The 23,727-nt window shown below is 35.6% G+C and overlaps 1 protein-coding gene across 1 annotated transcript; it reads left to right on the top strand.

Annotated features, from left to right (window-relative positions):
- The first annotated feature begins 1,042 nt into the window (after positions 1 to 1,042).
- On the top strand, positions 1,043 to 21,815 carry LOC148302119 (poly(A) polymerase type 3-like). The gene is made up of 13 exons (XM_088272012.1): positions 1,043 to 1,313; positions 3,194 to 3,439; positions 4,364 to 4,593; positions 5,450 to 5,669; positions 6,340 to 6,498; positions 6,895 to 7,106; positions 7,474 to 7,594; positions 8,175 to 8,351; positions 9,203 to 9,304; positions 9,918 to 10,048; positions 11,407 to 11,571; positions 12,469 to 12,636; positions 19,907 to 21,815. Exons 2-13 carry the CDS (start codon positions 3,319 to 3,321, stop codon positions 20,309 to 20,311), a joined length of 2,211 nt encoding a protein of 736 aa, XP_088128138.1. The 5' UTR covers positions 1,043 to 1,313; positions 3,194 to 3,318; the 3' UTR covers positions 20,312 to 21,815.
- Positions 21,816 to 23,727: the final 1,912 nt, after the last annotated feature.

Genomic DNA, 23,727 nt, shown 5'->3' on the forward strand with positions numbered 1-23,727 from the left:
GATTGATATGATTAGATTTAAATGATCGAATCCAAAAAAAATATTAACTTTTGACTTATTTTAAAGAAGTTGTTATTTAATTTGGTTTTTAACTTGATCACCCGTTCTACAGGGAATTTTATATCAAAACTTGAAATATTGATATCAAAACATTTGCATCTGCATGAATAGATGTAAAAAATGTTTTAATATATTTTGTATCCCATACCTAAAAATAATCAATTGATGTTATTTAGTTTTTTTTTTTTTAAATTATAGATAAGTAAATAATAATAAAATAATAGTATCGTATAAAATAATTGAAGTTTAGTTGTTCACACGTTTTAATTTAAATAAAATAAGCAATCGGCGGGTATGTATGAGGAGATGCATGAACGTGGAAGAGGCGAAGAATGTTTGCAAAGACAGAGAGGTGTGGCGTTCTTTTTTCTCTGCCTACCCCTGCGGTGAAGCGGCGTGATGGTTAGTTACTTAGTTTTTTTAAAAATAAACAATTTCTTTGAAATTCTTTTCAAAGATTGTATTTAGACGCATAATGCACTTTGCCTTGTTGTAATTCTAAATGAAGATAATGTCTTATAAAATAAGGCCGCAGGCTTTTTATCTTGGCAAGTAAAAATAAACGTCTTCTTATTATCGATAAATAAAACTTTTTGACAACTCAAAAATGATTTAACAGGGCTTTATATATTTTAAGATAAGAAAATAGTATAAAATACAGGTTTTTAAACCCATCTCTAAAAATACAAATTTATAAAACGAATCCTTTTTTTAATATTTCGAGGTCATCGCTCGAAATATAAATCGACAAACTTAGGTTTGTCAAATAATATATCAGAACGCCGCTATTTTGATGTAAACTGATTTTTACGATGCAAAAATTTACAGAACTGTTTTAGAGCGTCTCTATTTTGATACAAAACTGATTTTTACCACTTAAAAATTAACAGAACTGTATGAAATTGACTTGTAGTTCTATTTTTTGCCGTTCTACACATTTACTTGTCGAAAGTTAAAAAATATTTTTCTTACGTTGGTGTCCCCAATTCAAACATGGCTGTTCTGTTATTTGCTGGTGTGCTTGTTTAGAAATAATTCTTTGTGTTTTGTTTTGTTAAATCGCGTGTATTTACCGCGATATCGAATCGAATAGATAATTTATTGTTTCGTTTAGGTTAAATAACGTTCGCATCATCCGCAGGAAGCTGCTGCCGGTTTTAAATGAAATTTTGACACTTTTTTCGCAGACACGACAATGACTTAACTTTGGATTTTTACTTGACAATTTACAAGGCGAATCGTCCGAATTATGTGTAAGTATTCATGTTTTATCCCTAAAAAGACGTTAAGCTACGTTTATTTGTTAAAATATCATATATTCGAATGTTTTTTTCCGCAAAAACCACATTGTTTGTCGAATGTTTTTTTTTTCCATACCGGATTCGCATATCATCACAGGTAGGCCTGTTGCAAATTTCGCTAACCTTGTATTATATGTTTATATTTATTTACTCGCTTTCAATTTCGATAAGGGTTCGTAACTGGGTTTTACCAATTTACCGTTAGCTTTTGGGGCATTTCGTATAAATAGAGGGAGTCAGGAGGGAAAGACACAGTTAAGCGCTACCCTTTGCGGAGTGAACACTTAATTACCCATAATTAGAGTGCCATTGTGTTTGTGGAGTGATTTTTGAAAATAGTTTTGAATAGTTAGATATCGGTGAGTCCATTATTTCTATAATATTTATTCTGTGCATATTCTTGGCCACTTTTTGCCGTTTTTATTTTCGAATGTTTTACTGGGCCATTGCACATTATTGACATCTTTAAATTATTTGTTTTTGAAGATTAGTAAGTAAAATATAGCTTTAGAAATATCTGATACCTATAAATATTGGTTTTACTGAACCAAAGCATATCATTATGTTTATAGTTGTTTGTTAGGAGACATTTTGAAAACATGTAATTTTTGCCTCCAACCAGTAATTGTTTTCAAATATGCCTTTAGTCCTAAAGCGCAACAGCTTGCTGTAGTGTTAACTTGTTTAGTCTGCCGCAGTTAAACATTCCGACAGTTTCAATACAAACATCTCACTATGCATACTTTAATTTTGTGCTCGGTTGGTGTGGAACTGTGTGTTCGGAATGCGATTGTTATTTTTTAAATCTGTTGAATGCTTATCTTCAGCAGCTTAAAGCAGTTGAATCCTAACTACTTCAAGTCACTAGTTTTCTTTCTGGCTCTGTCCATACTTCACTAGGCCATACCTTCAAATAATTTTATCTTTCTGTAGCAATTTTAAGGTCTTTCTTTTTTTTCTCGAAGAAGATCCATGGCGATTGCCTGGTATACAATATGATCAGGTTCTCTGCGTCCTATGTGCCCATACCATCTCAATTGCCTTTCCTCTGCCTTACTATTGCTATTTGTAACACCCAGGCTTCCACGAATGTGTGAACTTCAAATAGCTAATCAATACTTCAAATAGCTAATAGTTTTTACACGTTTTTTTTACACAATATCAAAATAATATAGTGTGGAAACAAGTGAAAAATGTAAAATTAACATTCAAAACAGTAATTTGGAATTTTTTGTATTATTTTTTATAATCTCTATCATAATAATACACAGTAGTACTGTAGAACGGGGCTACTTGAGCCCAGTACAAAAAAATATTTAGATCTGTATTTGGTCTACAATAATGAACGTATCGACATGATTCATTGTTTCCCTGACAGGTGACACTTATTGTCACGATACGTTCATTATTGTAGACCAAATACAGATTTAATTTTTTTTGTACTGGGCTCAATTAACACATCAAAGTTCAAGTAGCCCCGTTCTACGGTATTTTAAAAAAATGACAACAGTTGAAATATTAGCTATAATCTGTTATATAGTAATAAGAATATACCTACCCCCTGAAATAAGTATCGAAATGATTCATTGTTTCCCTGACATATTGTCACGATACGTTCATTATAAAATAGCTCCGTTCTACGGTACCGTATCGATACAACCTGTCAACTTGGCTCTACACAGTAATGCACTTTAACCTCACTTCACTTAATGTATAATGTATTTTCTCTTTCCTTCCTCACTTCACTTCACTTAATGTATAATGTATTTTCTCTTTCCTTCCTCACTTCACTTCACTTAATGTATAATGTATTTTCTCTTTCTTTCCTCCAGTTAAAGCAACCAAGCGGTACAAGAACAGCCATAGAACCAAGCAGTGGGGCCGCGAACGTCTCGAAGACTAGCAGACCATTCCGGAACTCGGTTTGAATTTGAAGGAGGTATAAATAGCCGTCATCATGTGGCCCGGTTCGCAGTACAGCCACAGCAATGTGGCCACCATAGTCTCCACCACCAAGGCCGAGAACCAGACCAGCGCCCCCAAGACGCTGGGCATGACCTCGGCCATCTCCACGGCTGGTGAGTTTTACTTTTTACATGTGAATATGTGCCCAAACGTCAGTGTATTTTCATATTATTTTTTTGATAACAAGTTTTCATTAATTGATTCAGCAGTCACTTTTTGGTAAAATCTATCCATTTTTAATTAATGTTTTACTTATTTTTTGATATCTCATCAAAGATGAAGAAGAATATGGAAGTCTGGGCATTTACGGGGCTGACGACCGTCAGGCTGGTTTTAGTGATCACTTTAACACGTGTAACATTCACCAATTCTACCCATTATCATCTCTAGTGCATATATCGCTCACTCCTTTCCACAACGTCATATATGAAAAAAACTAGATTTTTCAGGAGATCGTTTTTAAAGTTTAAAAATAAAATAAATATCATTTTTAAAAATAAATATCAAGCCACTTATAAAAGTTTTAAAAATAAATATCATTGATGTTTTTACTGTGCAACAGATCTTTTTAGGTAAAACCTGAATGTTTTTTCTCCATTTGAAAAATATATAGTACATTTAAAAAAAATTTAAACAATACATTTTCTTCAAAATGCAAACACAACACTTTCTGCCCTGTAGCGGGTAAATATTAAGTTAAAAATATGCCGCTTTTGCTGGGATATAGTACATTTTCTGGGCATTCCGAAAACATGCACAATTGAAAATTGACAATTTTTGATAAATGACATTGTTGAAAGGAGTGAGCGATATGTGTTCCGGTAGTATGCAGGATTCCTTCACTTCTAAGACAGGTCGGAATCCCTTTATTTAGCTGAATTTGTTTGATACATTGATGGTTGATATGGTATTACTTATATTTTAAATGTAAGTTTTGGACGGCAAATACCACTATTTCTTAAATGATGGATTCCACTGGCAGTACGCAGGATTCGTACACACGTTTTACATGTTCTAATCTCTTTCTCCTTCGTCAGGTCCCAAGCCGATAGACATTGAGAAGACTGCCGACCTCAGGGAGTGCCTGAAGCCCTACGGGGTGTTTGAGACGGAGGCCGAGCTCCACCACAGGATGGAGGTGCTCGGCAAGCTGCACACGCTGGTCCGGAGGTGGATCCGGGACTTGTCCACGCAGAGGAACATGCCCTCGAGCGTTGCGGACACGGTCGGAGGGAACATATACACGTTCGGCTCCTACAGACTCGGAGTGAGTGCACTGACAATACGTCAATCAAGATAATTCTTCATAGACTCCCGCCCTTTCAATTTATTGTTTCGGCATTCACTTATAATGATGAAATTGTAAAAAATACACTTTGTTAAAGAAACTCACTAGTAAGCTTCGAAACCGGTAATACAATAAAATATTTATAGTGATTTTAAAACAAAGTTATATTTTGTAAAAGAAACTCACTTGTTTTTAAACTACTTGAATTTATTTTATTATGATGACTAGTTTTTTTTTAAAAATTAATAGGGATTTTTTGTGTTTTTATTATAACACAAATATTTTAATTTCATACTATTTCTGTGAGCCTAAGCAGCTCATTAGAAATGGTTATCAAGTTGTGGTAGAGTGGGTTCGAACCGTGAGTCCGTGACACTAACACGGGACCACAAGCCGACAGAAGCTATGTTCCATTCTGTTTCGAAGATGGAAGCATAGCTTCTGAAACTAGTCATCATAATAAAACTTTTTTTATTTTTATTTTGTTTTAAAATCACTATAAATATTTTATTAAAATGTCTTACCGGTTTCGAAGCTAACCCCTTAAGTATTAACCCTTATCCGCACCACAATGGTACATATGATCAACCCTCCGCTTCAGGTACCAGTCCAGGGTAATATTGAATAAATATTACAGTGAAAAAATCACTCTCAAAGTATTAGTCTTGAAAAAAAAGTTGTGGCCCCTTTGGCTTTTAAGTGGCGATATAACCACTCATTGTGATTTTTGTCTAGATAAAAAAATTCCGGTGAGTGATTATTTACTAATATTACAAAAATATAATTATTCCGGGGACTTGTTAATAAAATCTCTAATGTGATATTCTCCCCGCAGGTGCATCACCGGGGCGCCGACATTGACGCCCTCTGCGTGGCCCCTCGTCACGTGGACCGCTCCGACTACTTCACGTCCTTCGTGGAGCTGCTCCGGCAGCAGGAGCACGTGACCAGCCTGCGCGCCGTCGAGGAGGCCTTCGTGCCCGTCATCAAGATGAACTTCGACGGGATAGAGATCGACCTGCTCTTCGCCCGGCTGGCGCTCAAGGAGATACCCGGTGAGTGATCTGACGCACTGTCCCGCAAAGTGTGTGTACCGTGGTGATTAGTTTGTGTGCTGCGGGAAAAATTCCTCGGCTTCAGGTACCAGTCCAGGGTAATATTGAATAAATATTAAAAATAAATAAAAGTGATTTTACACTCTTATTTATTTGATATTATCCTGGACTGGTACCTGAAGTGAAGGGCTGACTAACTTGCCTTTATGTATTTAATAATCAATATAACACTGATTCAATACAGTGCAGTGCCCTATGCACCATGGGTGTGGACAAGGCTTAATAGACTCAATAAATGAATTCATCAACATACTTGTTTGTGGGGTATCCACACCCGTATGGTGCATAGGGCACTGCATTATATAAACGCAGTGTTATCTTGATCGTTAACACATGAAGGAAAGGTGATAAGATGAAGAAAAGCCCTCCGCTTCAGTTACCAGTCCAGGGTGATATTGAATAAATATAAGAGTGAAAAAAACACCTATATTTATTTGACCCCCCTGGGAATCAAACCCGGGACCTCCAGAACGGTAGCCGAGCGTGCTGACCATTACACTATAGGCGGCGGAATAATTAAACCACTCCAGGCTTCTATATTCTTGTTCATTATCTATATTAAGAATTTGCTCTATTTATTCCGTTTACTGATTGAATTTTCCCTCCTCAGACTCGTTTGACCTGCGCGACGACATCCTGCTGAAGAATCTGGACAAGAAGTGCGTGCGCAGCCTCAACGGGTGCCGGGTGACTGACGAGATACTCCGCCTCGTGCCTGACATGCAGCACTTCAGGCTCGCGCTGAGGGCCATCAAACTCTGGGCCAAACGTGAGTTGGATCTTTGTCTTTATTTTTTAGCTTTATCGAAAATGCTGAGCATATCGTGTACATTTTTTTTTCAATTTTCAAACCCTTATCCGCACTTCAATGGTGCATAGGGCACTGCATTATATAAACACAGTGTTATCTTGATCGTTGAATGATCAAGAAAGAAATGTTCAAGAGTTAATTTTCTGAAAATTGTAAAAATTTTATATTCTTAATTTTTTTATCTTTTTTGTGTCTATATTAGGTTAAATCGTTAATAAAAATGTATTAATAAAAGAACTCCACTCCAAGTTCTAAATATGTATAAATTGTGATTTAGATAAATGTATACAAATAAAAAAAGTAAGTTCTCCAGTATCTCTCTCTCTCTAACGGAGCGTTGCTACGTGTCCTCAGGCCACGGTATCTACTCCAACGCGCTGGGCTACCTGGGCGGCGTGTCGTGGGCCATGCTGGTGGCGCGCACGTGCCAGCTGTACCCCAACGCGCTGCCGGCCACGCTGGTGCACAAGTTCTTCCTGGTCTTCTCGCAGTGGAAGTGGCCGCAGCCCGTGCTGCTCAAGCAGCCCGACACCGTCAACCTGGGCTTCCCCGTCTGGGACCCGAGGGTGAGTCACCACTTTATCTTCTTCTTCTTTTTGTAGATCCTAGGGATCTGTTGTTGAATTCTAAAACATTAGAAACATTAATGTTTTAGAATTTTATAAACCCTGATGATGACAAGGTTCTTGTCGAAACCGGTTAACTTGGTTAAAGTGTACTAATAATAAAAGGGTGGTTAAAACAATGTTGTTTAATTTTAATAAAAATTGTAAAAGTTGTAAATAAAAATAAAAATAAACTATTTGTTGTATTATAAAATGCAGTTCCACCAAGAAATATCAGTACAAAACTTATCTAAGCTCTCAGTACAAAACTATGTTTGTCCATATATATTATATAAAAAAATTCTAAGTTTGTGTCTTTTTTTGACAGGTGAACGTATCGGACAGATACCATCTGATGCCCATCATAACGCCTGCCTATCCTCAGCAGAACAGTACCTTCAACGTCTCCTCGTCCACCAGGACAGTCATCATGGAAGAATTCCGACTAGGTATGCATATATGTCACTTCCTTACCCCGCTATACCTGCATATAGATATGCACCCATCTCACCATTAAAACGGTAGATACGTTCTGAGCAAAACCGTGTAAAATAAATTTTAATAAATATAGTCTATAGATTTAGCATTTAATTTGAAGAACATTTAATTTATATAACTTTGTGGTAAGACATGTGACAATGATTGAAGAAAACACTTTTATAACATGTTTTATACCACTTTTATTTTTAGTTTTATTAAAAACTACATGTTTCGGAACTTCCATCATTCTGGTCTGTATAATAACTAGTCAACATGTAGAAAAAGTGGTATAAAACAAGTGTTTTCTTTAATCATTGAAATCTGAGTCTGAGAGAAAAGTCTGAGCATCCCAGGGCTTTTGGGTGGATACAGTGATCACTTTATACACCCTTTATGTATTGAGTATTAATTAAAAGTCATCTTTTCAAGTAGTTTCCCTAGTTCAGCCTTATACTCCTTCATTTTCAATTCCGTCGTACATTTATTTTTCACATATCCCTCTAAATCAACGCGTTACGACAGTATTTAATACCATCATTGTTTCTCCAGGTCTGGCGATAACGGAGGACATAATGCGCGGCAAGTGCGGGTGGGATCGGCTGTTTGACATCCCGCCCTTCTTCCTGCGCTACCGCCACTTCATCGTGCTGCTCGCCGGCAGCGCCACGCCCGAGGACCACCTGGAGTGGTGCGGTCTCGTCGAGAGCAAGCTGCGGCACCTCATCGGTGAGTAGAGTTCAACCCCCTTTTAGTTTTTAACATGAGTGTCTCCAAATACTTGTTCACAATTTTTAATTAATGTTTTACTTAGTAAATATCACAATTTCTTAAAATTTACTGTGACACGTGTTTCAATGCATTCCGCATCATTACGGTATTTGAAAATGATGCAAAATGCATGGAAACACGTGTCACAGTAGATTTTAAGAAATTATGGTATTTATGTACTGAGTAAAACAGTAATTAAAAATGGATAGATTTTACCACAAAGTGACTGCCGAATCAATTAATGAAAACTTAATGCAGCCCTGTGAATGCCCAGACTTCTATATTCTCCTTCATCTATGTTGATGAGATGTAAAAAATAACACTTTCAGTTGAACTGTGTTTTTTTCCATTTGAAAAATATTTAGTAAATTTAAAAAAATAATTAAACAATACCTTTTCTTCAAAATGCAAAAACAACACTAACTGCCCTGTAGCGGGTAAATATTAAGTTAAAAATATGCCACTTTTGCTGGGATATTCATATTTTCTGTGCATTCCGAAAACAAGCACAGCTTAAAATTGACGATTTTTGGTATATGACGTTGTTGAAAGGAGTGAGCGATATGTATCTTCAGAGTTTTTACTATTAATAGACTAGCTGACTTCACGAGTGAATGACTAGTCTAAAACCAGTTGAGGCAAAGTAGAGAATTTAACCCAGAGTGTTCAATGAATAATATAGTGAGTTGATGAATGATATAGATATTGGTTATTTTTTTATTAACTGCTTCATACTCACTAAAAACAAAGAATATTCTTTGATTTTTTCAAAACTGATCAGAATATAATTGATTTTTCTTATTTTGCAGGTAACTTGGAGAGGAATCCCCACATAATGATAGCGCACGTGAATCCGGAATGCTACAACTCAGTACCGCCGGCTGTTCTCAAAGACCAAAACAACATAACCGGTAACTAAATTATACATTTATTATTTATTGATTTGGCATTTAATTTGTAGAACTCCATTTTAATTTATGTATTAATTTTTTAACCAAACACAGATTTTTTGAGTCTACTAAGTTGTCTACATACCAACTTAGTAGACTCAAAAAATCTGTGATTGATTTAAAAATTAATATATTAATTATACATTTATTCCTTACGCTACATTTCAATCGTGTCGGGTTGTTGTCCCGTGGTTAGTGTCGCGGACTCTAAAGTCAGAGTCTCTCGGTTCGAATCCACTCTACCACAATTTGATACCTATTTCTAATAATGAGCCGCTTTAGGCTCACAGAAATAGTATGAAATTGAAAAACTTGTATAAATAATAAAATCACAAATACAGTCGAACTTGGAAAATCGTGTGCTGCTTGAGTACAAAACCACTGTAACAGTTTCATCAAAATTCGTAAAAAAACTATAAAAGTTGAAGCCAGCCGTAGCTAGATTTCATAGTCACATGGACGTTAGGTAAATACATAAAAAATTCTCAGGGCTTATGACCTGGTATAAAGGTATCTTGCTTCATTGAATTTCCTTGAATTCCAATTATTTATGACTTTTTTTTTATCACTCCAGCCCCACCGACCAATCCATCGGAGGTGATAGACTTGGATGCCGTCAAGTCAGCAACCGCAACTGCAACAGCAAATCCTGAGAATCCAGACAGTCAGGAGAAAACCCCACCGAATAGTCAAAATGCTGACCGGGTTCGTAGAAACTTTTTTATAGAGAGATAATATTTGTGTGCAAGATCTGGCATCTACGAGATGTACAACTTTATGGGCTTTCTTTGGCAGCATTATTATGATGACATTGCACAATTTTCGTCTTAAAATCTCACGGGTAAAACTGAAAAATTACCCGAATAACTTGCACATGTGAGAATGTGTGCAGTCTTTGTGTGAATCTGGGTGCCTAACCAGCATGCCTATGTGTGAATGTAGGTGTGTCTAGCAAGTGTGTGTGTGATCTGTGTATTTAACCAGTATGCTCATGTGCAATTGTGGGTGTCTAACCACTATACTAATGTGTAAAGGCAACTAGCCGTAACTTAAGTTGCGGCTGTTTGGCGTAACACGACCCAAAGCATTCTTATAACTGGCCTCTATCATATACAATCACAGATTTTGCTTTCCTCAACAGAGATATTATTATTCAAATAGCTACAAAATTGTATAAATTTGATACATATATAGCTCACTCCTCTCAAGAACTTCATAAATAAAAAATCGTCAATTATCACTTGTGCATGTTTTCGGAATGCCCAGAAAATGTACTATATCCCAGCAAAGGTGGCATATTTTCAACTTAATATTTACCCGCTACAGGGCAGAAAGTGTTGTTTTTACATTTTGAAAAAAAGGTAGTGTTTAATTATTTTTTTAAATACACTAAATATTTTTCAAATAGAGAAAAAACCTTCAGGTTTTACCTAAAAAGATCTGTTGCACAGTAAAAAGTTTAATAAGTGGCTTGATATTTATTTTTAATAAATTGTATTATATTTTTAAACTTTAAAAACCTTCTCCTGGAAAATCAAGTTTTTGAAAGGAGTGAGCGATATTGGCAAAAAGCATCATTTTAAGTTAACTACAAACTCGTTTATCTCAAAACTACTGTTTTTAACTGGCATCTATTTGCCTTTGCACATTTGTATAGCTGTGTGAATGTGAGTGCCCAACTATGTATTATGTCTGAATTTTGGAGTCCAACCATTATGACCATTTATTGTAACTGCAGACAGTTGGTAGAATTCCTTATTGAATTGTTGGGTAATATATCCAAAATAAAACGCGGTTTGTTGGATTGAATTCTACATTTATTTATGTATATATTAATACGTGACGCGTTTCGTCTTCTTAGGACATTATCAAACACATTATCGTGTTTGATAATGATAGTTTGTTTGATAAATGTCCTAAGAAGATGAAACGCGTCATGTATTAACATATACATAAATAAATGTAGAATTCAATCTAACAAACCTTGTTTTATTTTGGTTATATTACCCAACAATTATGGCCATGTGTAAATGTGGGTGTCTAATGTCCCGACTCCCTTGCAGAACTCTCCGCCCCCCGGCTGCTGCTCGATGTGGTTCATCGGGCTGACCTTCGAGAAGACGGAGAACCTGAACGTCGACCTGCGCTTCGACATCAGGAGCTTCACGGAGCTGGTCAACTGTCAGGCCATACAGATCAAGATGCTTAAGGAGGGGATGACCATCGAGGTGAGTGCCGTCACTTGTGACATTTCTCGTCGTATCGATGTTCCGCGGGAGTAGCCAGAGATTTGTCCGCCTCTGTGGTGTAACGGTTAGCGAGTTTGGCTACCCTGTACTCATAAAAAAGGGAAAAACCATGATTTATTTAATCATTACATTTATTGAGAAACCCTGAATTTATTAAGTAACCCTGAAGAGGGCAACAGGTTGTTGCCGAAACTAGTTGGTTAATAAAAATGTGCGTGGATCAGAACACAAAGTATTTTTTATTTCTCGAAATAATGTATCAAGATGATCCACAAAGTTATTGCTTTCAATATTCAAAACATTATATTTTATATATACTTTACATATAATATAAATGATATTTTATAACCTGTGATATTTTATAACGACAAAACCCGGTCATGGTTTCGTTGTTACCGATTGATCTGATGATATTGGTAACTACATTCTGATCTTCATTGTGGTCGACAGTCTGGTCTTCACCAGTCTGATAATGTCGGTAAAAACGAAACTTTGTCACTGATCAAAAAAAATATATGTGGGAAAAATTATATGCTTGTTATTTTATTAACACACTATCTGCGGGTGGATTTGCGCTCATAATAGAGATAAACATCTCTGAAAAGAAGAAAACATTTAACCATACTGTATACATCTATATGACATCAAAAGATGCCACAAAATTCATGTGTAAAAGTAACTTGCACGCAATTTATGATGAGTCCAGTGAAAAGGTAAAATTCCCTCCCGCTGAACACCCCAGTCGAGTGAAACGGTAAAATTACCCTTCCCGCAGTGTGTTAATTAAAAGTAGTTCCACCAAGAAATGTCAGTTTAAAACTAGAATCTAATTTATCAAATTGAAGCTTTACTTAATTGTTTTATTTCTCTCCCCAGGCCCGTCACGTGAAGCGCAAGCAGCTGCAGCAGTACCTGCCCTCGTCGCTGCTCCGGCGGGAGCGCAAGTCCTCGGCCAGCCTCTCCGCGCAGTCCGGCCAGGCCAAGAGGAAGTCCGACTCGGGGCCGGGCAGCGCCAACAAGAGGGTCAAGCGCCAGTCGGAGAGCGTGAGTAAAACCAATTCACACCCTAAGCGCGCAGGCACCGGCACCGTGAAGGTGGGACTATCGAAAACCCCCGTTCCAAGCGGCACTCCCGTCGCGGTGAAGGCAAAGTCCAACGGCCCCGGCAAGGTGAAAGTCCAGTCTGGTGCGATTGCTGTCAAAAGCGAGACGAAAGTCCAGTCTGGTGCGATTGCTGTCAAAAGCGAGATGAAAGTCCAATCTAGTGCGATTCCTGTCAAAAGCGACGGCACTCTTTCAGACAGCAGTGGCAATTGTTCAGACGACGCGAAAGGCGTTAACAGTACCGTTGTCAAGATGGAAGTCGATACCGCCGCGATTGCTGACAAGCCTTTAGATTCTGGTGACAGTAATTTCTCTGATTCGAAAAATGTCGTCGAAATGAATGTTGATGCTACGGAGACTCCTGCCAAACGCGATGCTGTCAGTCCTTCAGACAGCGAAGGCAGCAAAAGTCTCAGTGTCAGCGATGTTAGTTCTGATGTCGTTGTCAAAATGGAAGGTTCCATCACTCCCCCGAACAGCGACGGCAATCTTTCAGACAGCGACAGCAGCAAAAGTCCCGGTATAATCGTAGACGACGGGTCTAAATATAATATTCAAAATGAATATCAAAATGAATATCAAAGTTCGTACTACTATACGCTTCAAAACAGTGCAAATTACAAATATAACAATGCCGGTGCCTATACCAATTATTATTCCAAGTACAACCGCAACGTCTTTCGTGGCGGTAAGGAAAATTCGCGAGTCAACTTGAATAACCTCAAAGTCATTGTTGATTGCGATGAAAGTTTCACAAATGACGATTCTGGCATCGCGAACGACTGTCCCGGTGTTGCCAACAACTATCCCAGTTCACCCTATGCCTATTCGTCTTCGGCAAACAGCTACCCTAACTACGGCCACACCAACGCCTCTGAGAGTTGGTACTCGCAGAACTACTTTGGTCCAACTAACAATTATACCTTTTACACTTTTGGTGAAAACACTCCGCACAATTACAGATATAATCACTATTACCGAAATCGTTACTAGTTGCGTTTTTTTTTTAAAAGTATTTTCTATGGAAAAATCACTTCATTTCTATTTCCCGTGGAAATATCGTGTGATTTCTATGAAATGTGTTTTTTGCATTTTTGTTTTAAAAAGTGTTAGTGATATGCCTATTTTCCCTTCTATTTTTAACTTAAAGATAGTATTGCCAGTGTGTAATTTAACTATTCAAAGTTCCTAATTAAAAATGTGATATTTTTTTTTATATTAAAAAAAATATATGAAATAAGATAATAATGTAAAGATAATATTGCTAGAGTGTAATTTAACTTAATTTAACGTTATTTAACCTTACTTACAGTTCCTAATGAAAAATGTGTTTTTTTTTTAAAAATAAATAATTATGACTCACGGAAATAAATTTAAATAATAAGAGGAAAAAATATAAAAATATAAATAGTCTGTTTTCCGTTTAGTTTTTAACATAAAGATAATATTACCAGTGTGTAATTTATTCCTTATATAAAAATATGAATCAGGAAAAACAACTAACCTGAAAAAAAAAACCAGAAAAAAAAAACACTTTTTTGTATAAAAAAAATATATAATTTTTTTTAAACATGCTTCTTTTCTGTCTTGTGTATTTTTGTTTATGTATATGTATATATTATTATTAGCATGTTTTATTTTTTATAAACTTATTATTATTATTATTATTATAACTTATGTACTTTTTATACATTTTATCCATTATTTTCAATAAAAAATTGACTACATATAAAATACTTTTTTTTTTATTCCTATACATATCTCCTTATTTCTCTCTCTAATATATAAACTACTACGTATAATTATTTTAATAGTATATTTTTTATTTAATTAAATTTATTCAATAATTAATATATACATGATAAACTTACATTTAAGGCGAAGGTATTAAAAATATAAATTACAAAGTAGGTATAACTAACTAACTAACTAACCATCACGCCGCTACTCTGCAGGGGTAGGCAGAGAGAATCGAACGCCAAACCACTCGGTCTTTGCAAACATTCTTTGCCTCTTCTACATTCATGCATCTCCTCATACATACCCGACGATTATTACGACTCCTGACCCAGCCGCTTTCAAGTATTTGACATACCTGATTGTGCCAAGTTTTCCTCGGTCGTCCTCCGCTTCTTTTTCCAACTACATTCGCCTCATAAATTTGTTTAACCGTTCTTTCTTCACTCATACGCTCCACATGTCCAAACCATCTCAACACACCTTTCTTAATTTTATCGATAATGCTTATCTCAGCCTTACATTCTTTCCTTATTTCATCATTCGAACATCTATCAAACATCGTTTTGCCACACATTCGTCTGAGCGATCGCATTTCGACTGCATTCAGTCTGCTTTCATCCTTCTTTTGCCAACTCCATGCTTATAAAGAAGGTATTATTTATATAAATTACAAGTAGGTATTATTAATGTTAATTCATGAGGCAAATGCAGTGAGTGAATGGAAGAAGAAACAGAGTAACAATTCGCTCACTCCTTTCAAGAACGTCATAAATCAAAAAACTTGATTTTTCAGGAGAACGTTTTTAAAGATTAAAAATATAACACAATATATTAAAAATAAATATCAAGACACATATTGAACTTTTTACTATGCAACAGATATTTTTAGGTAAAACCTGGAGGTTTTTCCTCAATTTGAAAAATATTTAGTATATTTAAAAAAATAATTAAACAATACCTTTTCTTCAAAATGCAAAAACAACATTTTCTGCCCTATAGCGGGTAAATATTAAGTTAAAAATATGCATCTTTTTCTGGGATATAGTACATTTTCTGGGCATTCCGAAAACATGCACAACTGAAAATTTACGATTTTTGATTTATGACGTTCTTGAAAGGAGTGAGCGAATTGTGTTATTTTCACAAAACTAGACGTTTTTCCACGGCACACCAACTAATAACCACGGTACACCAGTGTGCCGCGGCACACAAACGGTACAACAATGTTTTACGGCTTGCTTAGGTAGTGAATAGGGCACTATATGCAGGTTAGATGGTGACATCACATGTAGAAAGTATAACAGCTATTCCAACTAACAGTTTATGGAAAAAAAAAATAATACCCTTTTTTACTTACAAAAAATATATTAAGATGTCACTTTCATCAAAATCCATTTGATAAATATTCAGTATATTTTGTCCGCCTCCGTAGTGTAATGGTCAGCGCGCTCGGCTACCATTCTGGAGGTCCCGGGTTCGATTCCCAGAGGGGGGTCTAATAAATATAAGTGATTTTTTCACTCTAATACTTATTTAATATTACCCTGGACTGGTACCTGAAGGGGAGGGCTGATCACCTTTCCTTTGTGTGTTAACGATCAAGATAACACTGCGTTTATATGCTGCAGTGCCCTATGCACCAATGGGGTACGGATAAGGGTTCGAATGAATTTTCCAACATACATACTTATTGATTCTATTAAGCCTTGTCCACACCCAATGGTGCATAGGGCACTGCACTGTATTAAATCAGTGTTATATTGATTATTAAATACACGAAGGCAAGGTAGTCAGCGCTTCGCTTCAGGTACCAGTCCAGGGTAATATCAAATAAATAAATCACTTGTAGAGTGTAAAATCACTTTTATTTATTTTGACCCTTCCTGGAAATCGAACCCGGGACTTCTAGCACGGTAGCTAAACGTGCTGACCATTACACCACGGAAGCGGACAAACATGACCATCAACGTGCATCACTTTTATCAACATTTGTCTCCTTCATCTACATCCTTCAAAAATTCTGAAAGACTATAAAAATATATATGTTTTATGTAATATATATGATGTAAATTGATATGTACATCTTCAAACCCTTATCCTCACCCCAATGGCGCATAGGGCACTGCATCATATAAACGCAGTGTTATGCTTACACACACTTACCCAAACCATCTCAACACTCCTTTCTGAATTTTATCGATTATGTTCGTCTCAACCTTGCATTCTTTACTTATTTCACCATTCAAACTTCTATCGTTCATGTCAATCTGAACGTCTTAACATTTTATTTGACTCTAAAATCTCCTTGATAACATTATTTCACAATTCCTAGTTATATATATCCCCTATCCGCACCCCAATGGTGCATAGGGCACTGTATCGTAAAAACGCAGTGTTATCTTGATCGTTAACACATGAAGGAAAGGTGATCAGCCCTCCGCTACAGGTACCAGTCCAGGATAATATTAAATGAATATAAGAGTTAAAAATTAACTTATATTTATTTGACCCCACCCTGGGAATCGAACCCGGGACCTCCAGAACGCTAGCTGTGCGTGCTGACCATTACGCTACTGAGGCGGACAATCACAATCACAAACATCAACATACATCACCTTCATCAAAATATGTCACCTTAATTATTATACATCACAATCATCAACATCGAACTCTGTTTTTGGTTGGTTGGAAGATATTGCTTTTTAGCAATAAGCCCGCCAATGTACTTATTTATTTTCTGTGCATGAAGTTTAAGTAAAAAACATACATCACCTTAAATGTATGCCACCCCCATCAACATATCACTCACTCCTTTCAAGAACGTCATATCAAAAAACTTGATTATTCAAATCGTTTTTAAGTTAAAGAATATAATAAAATGTATTAAAAATAAATATCAAGCCACTTATTGAACTTTTTGCTGTGCAACAGATCTTTTTAGGTAAAACCTGAAGGTTTTTTTATCCATTTGAAAAATATTTAGTATATTTAAAAAAATAATTAAACAATACCTTTTCTTCCAAATGCAAAAACAACATTTTCTGTCCTGTAGCGGGTAAATATTAAGTTAAAAATATGCCGCTTTTGCTGGGATATAGTACATTTTCTGGGCATTCCGAAAACATGCACAACTGAAAATTGATGATTTTTGATATCGCTCACTCCTTTCAAGAACGTCATAAATCAAAAAACATGATTTTTCAGGAGAACGTTTTTAAAGTTTCAAAATTTAATTCAAAGTATTAAAAATAAATACTAAGCCACTTATTGAACTTTTCACTGCGCAACAGATCTTTTTAGGTAAAACTTGAAGGTTTTTTTTATCCATTTGAAAAATATTAAGTATATTTAAAAAAATAATTAAACAATACCTTTTCTTCAAAATGCAAAAACAACATTTTCTGTCCTGTAGCGGGTAAATATTAAGTTAAAAATATGCCGCTTTTGCTGGGATATAGTACATTTTCTGGGCATTCTGAAAACATGCACAACTAAAAATTGACAATTTTTGATATATCGCTCACTCCTTTCAAGAACGTCATAAATCAAAAATTGTCAATTTAAAAAGAAAATGTACTATATCCCAGCAAAAGAGGCAATTTTTTAACTTAATATTTACCCGCAGAAAGTGTTAAGGGCAGAAAGTGTTGTTTTTGCATTTTGAATAAAAGGTATTGTTTAATTATCTTTTTAAATATACTTAAAATTTTTCAAATAGTGGAAAAATCTTCAGGTTTAACCTAAAAAGATCTGTTGCACAGTAAAAGATCAGTAAGTGGCTTGATATGTATTTTTAATACATTGTATTATATTTTTAAACTTTAAAAACGTTCTCCTGAAAAATCAAGTTTTTTGATTTATAACGTTCTTGAAAGGAGTGAGCGATATGACGTTGTTGAAAGGAGCGAGCGATATGTCACCTTAACTAATATACATCACCCTCATCAACACACATCGAGGTGTAAAAATTAGGGTAAATTTACGTTGGTGAAGGTCACTAACATTAATTCAGCCTGATTTAACAACACCTATGATTTTGCTAATATGGAAAAAATAGTGTTTGTGAAGTTTCTTTGTGTTTGTGTCTTTTTTTAAATTTATTTATGGTTCACAAACAATGAAAAACATATTACAATAAATGAAATACAGTGCAATACAAATTGTTTGAATGTTTTTCATCAATACGATGAGAACACAACAAGCTTACAGAAACAATAAAGGGCAGGTTAAATAAATATATCGTAGTCATACAGGAGAAAGTGACCGAGTGCGTTTAACAAAAACGTGATCATTGACTATTTGATATCTTACTAGCTTAACCTTTTAACTGCGTCAACTTTGTTCCTGAGAGACGCCCGTACGCGGCGGTATTTAGCCGTTTTTAAAATGATTACTTTTATCATGTATTTAGTTAAGAAACGATTTATTTTCCTAAACAAAAACGTTCAATGGGATTCATTGTGCCTTTTTGGTACTCTATAATACACGTGTGTCACATTATTCTTGAAATATATCGTAATATAAACAAATAAGATCGTAACATAAATAAATCAAAGCACGCATCGTGTGTCACTCTTACCCACTGGCGATGCGTAGCGTCGAGAGTGAGACAGATATGGGGCGTGATTATGGCGCGGACTAATTACCGACCGCAAGAAAAATCAGGGATCTGTTATTTTATTTATCCTTGTGATGTTACATATTATTAGTCAGATATTTCAACAGATGTCATAAGGCCAAGGATCGACGTATTATTTTATCCAAAGTTCCACACCATGAAAAAATCCCTCCAAGTTGAACTGAGGTTCGAAACTTGGACCTAAGTGAAAACACAAACGGTTATGTCAGCCGCGTGTGGGGAATGTTTTGTAAAAACACAAACGGTTATGCGAGCCGCGTGGATAGAGTTAATATTGCCCTGAAAAAATCCCAAAGGGTTTTAAACTTGGAAGTATAATATATTGACTTAGTAAAAATGACTATCTGCATTGACTTTTATTTTCTTGCCTTGCAAAAGTGACTTAAATGGCCCTCCTGAACATTTTACGTTTTGGTAGTAGGTCACTTTCTCCTGTACGACTACGATATACAGAATAGAAATTTGGTTGTAAAAAAAGGGTAATAACAATTAAAAGTAATGAAGTAAGAATTTTTCTTACTTCATTACTTTTAATTGTCATTATTTTTATTTTAAAAATAAAAATTAGAAGTTAAAATTGAAAGTGAAATTAAACTATGCTACATAAGGTACAAAGTTCAAGACTCCACCAGATTGGTGAAATCAATTTGAGCTTGATTTCACCAATCTGGTAATAGTCCTCTTGTATTTCTCCGTGCCATCATTAAATATGTCGATGGTGACATTATCAGTATTTTCTAAATTATTATACATACAACATTTCTTTTATATATTTAATTTCTAAAGGGAGAATATAATTTCATTTAATACATATTGGTAATTTCTTTCCAGACGGATGAACCCCTACAAAACGATGATTCCAATTCATCGATGGGCATCGACGTGTCTGCGACACTGGCGACACCGCCAATCCTGACGGAAGACCCGCTCAAGTGTCTGGACACGCCGTCAAAGGACGAGATGGACGACTCCACGCCCAAGATGGACGATACCCCGTCTAACGTGGACGATTCGCTGTCTAAAATGGACGATTCGCCGTCTAAAATGGACGATTCGCTGTCTAAATTGGACGATTCGCTGTCTAAAATTGATGATTCGGTGTCTAAGATGGACGATTCGCCTTCTAAACTGGACGGCGTCGTTGACAGCTCGGCCGTTGTTATCAGCGCTCCCGTGAGCATGGAGGCCAGCCCCGTTAAGGACAACGCTAGCGCCATACCGATTGTATCCACGTAGCTCCACGCCTGCGCTTACGGTTCAAGATGGACCCAAAATCACTATTTCTATAGTGACCCGTTCAAACTAAGGCGCTACCGGCACTAATATAGCTGTGAATTCACACTAACACAATAGTGAATAATTTCAAATAATCATTGCGCATTATTTGTCTGAAAAGATCGTTTTCGCGAGTGTTTGACTGTCACTATTTCTATAGTGAGCCGTTCTAACTAAGACGCTTCCGGCACTAATACACCTGTGAATTCACACCAACACCCCTGCGAATATTTTCAAATAATCATCGCGTGTTATTCGTCTGAAACAGATCATTATCGCGAGTGTTTGACTGACAATTTTACACGTGTGACTATGTCGATACGAACCTTTATTGTGTTTTGCCGCGGATGTGCTACGAAGTGTACAAAGCTTACATCGGTTCTGCCAAATTCCGCGTTTATAAGGAAATAATTGCTATTGTGCGCTATAGTTATTAATCCGCAATACAATGTATAGATGATACCACGGTACTGACGATAATATACACATTTGTTGTGTCTTTTCGTGTGTGTGTCCCAAATAATCAATTCTTTAACATCAATCGACCGAACGGGATGAAATACCTTTCCCGTCCGAAGTGTGTTAATATCTTAATACTTAAAAGGTTAACCCTTACTCGTCCAATGTGGAATCTCATTCGACATTGATTTTTTCCTCTTAGGTCCCATGTCGGATGTTATTCAACATTTTTTTCATCATTAGTATTATTTATTTAAATTCCAAGCTTACATTTTTGTCACTCGTATCTATTACAACAGTATGTGGAGCAGAGGAAAAAATATTTTTTTTCCAATTGGAATGTATCTGTCAGCCTATATATTAAATTTTGGGGGACGGGAAAGGGTTAAAGATATGTAAATATATAAACATACATACATGTCTGGGGCGTGCGACGATGTAATAATTACGTTTTGATGTCGTTACATTTGTATTTTGAAAACTACTCAATGAAATGATGGATGGCCAGTTTAGGTGATAATGTAATAATTACGTTTTGACGTAAAAATTACTTTTTGATGTAATTATTACATTTTTATGTTATTTCTTTGTTTTGATGTAACAATTACGTTCTGATGTAATTATTTCATTTTGATGTAACAATTACGTTTTTATGTAAAAATTACTTTTTGATGTAATTATTACGTTTTTATGTTATTTCTTTGTTTTGGTGTAACAATTACGTTCTGATGTAATTATTACATTTTTATGTAACAATTACATTCTGATGTAATTATTACATTTTATTGTAGCAATTACGTTTTGAAGTAATAACTATGTTTTTATGAAATAATTACATTCTGATGTAATAATTACATTTGGACGTAATTATTAACATTTTGATGTTATTATTACATTTTTATCTAAAAATTATGAATTGATGTAAGAATTACATTCTGATTGAGTAGTCAAATGATTCGGAAATCTGGCAACCACAATTTGGCTTAATATTATGAGTATAAGAAAAGAGAATTTATGTCAGTCAATGACATGAATATAGTCACGGTTGAACTGCACAAAGTGTTGCCAGTAAAAAAAAAAGACAAATAGTACTTAAATAGATAAGTACTTAGGGAATGTAAAAATTACCGACCAGGTTTTCGGATGTATGCGTAAAATATCTCTGCTTAACTTGTGATTTTTAACCATAGATGTCGTGTGCTGTATACGTCAATTGTTTGAGACACTAAAAAAATAGAAGCATGATTGCAGTCGTGGGTGAATGTTACGCACTGTACAAAGCGATTATCTATAACTGTAAATACCTAATCTTTCATATTCCTGTCTCGATAAAACTTCTTTGTGTGTTAGGATATTAAAAAAAAAATTGGTGTTGAAGGTTTTACAATATATTGAGGGAAATTGATTTCAGTGAATTTTAATTCTCATCTCTATCAAATTTCAGACACTGAAAAATCCTGAAATATTTGATATTTGTCCGGTGAAATTGGGCAATTTATTTTTTAATCTTTGACGGGCAAATAATACTGCTGTATTTTTTTTTTGAGTCTACTATATTGTATTTTACTAACAAAAACACATAAAAAATTTATATTGTGATAATTGTTTGATAATGCCCTAACGAGGCGAAACAATTGTCACAATATAAATTTTTTATGTGTTTTTTTTTAATAAAATACAACTTAGTAGACTCAGAAATCTGTGTTTGATTTAAAATTAATACATGAATTAAAATGGAGTTGTATAAATTAAACGCCAAATCAATAAATAATATCACTGTCGAACCCTTATCCGCACCCCAATGGTGCATAGGGCACTGCATCATATAAACGTAATGTTATCTTGATTGTTAACACACAAAGGAAAGGTGATCAGCCCTCCGCTTCAGACCACCAGTCCAGGGTAGTATTGAATAAATATTAGAGTGAAAAAAATCAGCTATATTTATTAGACCCCCCTCCGGGAATCGAACCCGGGACCTCCAGAACGTTAGCCGAGCGTGCTGACCATTACACTACGGAGGCGGACGAGGCTGTAGGCTGTAGGCTGATAATATCATCGCGGGATTAACGCACTAAGGACGGATGTTTTTTACGCCTGCGAATCGTTGGCGACAGGATTCGATAATTGTGTGCATATACTTAAGACCGTAAAGAAGAGATTGGTACATAATATTCATATAAAAACATTGGATAATTCCCACTTTTCTGACTTTGAAATGAGGCCGGCGCAGAAGGTAAAAATACCCTTCCCGTCCTTAAGCATCAATCGACCCAACGGGTAGAAATACCTTTCCCGACCTAAGTGTTTTAGGGTAGTGTTTCGCAAACATTTTCTATTCAAGGTACACCTGCCAAATTAAGAAATTTTAGAGGTGCATATTTACCATATTATGGTAACATATTTAACATATTATGTTTAATGCGAAATGTGAGCCTACTTAACTGAGCACAGGCAATAAAAATTTGGAGCAATTGTGTTGTTTTCACAAAACTAGACATGTGTCCGCGGCACACCAACTAATCACCACGGTATACCAGTGTGCCGCGGCACACACAGACAATGTGTTAGGGGACAGCACTCCGTCTGTGGAATATAATCCTTCTGCTCCAAATTTGTCAACAACATTTGGCGAACTACCAGTTGGACAATTAAAGAGCCTGGTGCGTTGGTAGATGGCCTAAAAAATGTGCAAAATATTTTAGTTTTCACATAATTTGTGAATTTTTATCGTACATATCGATTTGCATAAAAATTCGGTAATTTTAATTATATAAGTATGATGTAAGTTTAAGTAAATGATTGATTATTTCGTGATTATGATATTACATAAATAGTTCAAGTGCGGGTATGCAACCCCGATAGCCATTGCTGTTGCTGCTTTAAATTTATTTCCCATGTAATTTTGACATATGACA

The sequence above is a fragment of the Brachycentrus maculatus genome, unplaced genomic scaffold (genome assembly GCF_059751285.1).
Source record: "Brachycentrus maculatus isolate JH-2025_06_01 unplaced genomic scaffold, ASM5975128v1 h1tg000475l, whole genome shotgun sequence".
Classification (NCBI taxonomy): domain Eukaryota; kingdom Metazoa; phylum Arthropoda; class Insecta; order Trichoptera; family Brachycentridae; genus Brachycentrus; species Brachycentrus maculatus.

Coding starts and splice junctions, on each gene's coding strand:
- LOC148302119 (XM_088272012.1), top strand. CDS start 3,319: ATGTGGCCCGGTTCGCAGTACAGCCACAGCAATGTGGCCACCATAGTC. Junction 8,352..9,202: donor CAAGCTGCGGCACCTCATCG/GTGAGTAGAGTT, acceptor CTTATTTTGCAG/GTAACTTGGAGAGGAATCCC. Junction 10,049..11,406: donor ATAGTCAAAATGCTGACCGG/GTTCGTAGAAAC, acceptor ACTCCCTTGCAG/AACTCTCCGCCCCCCGGCTG.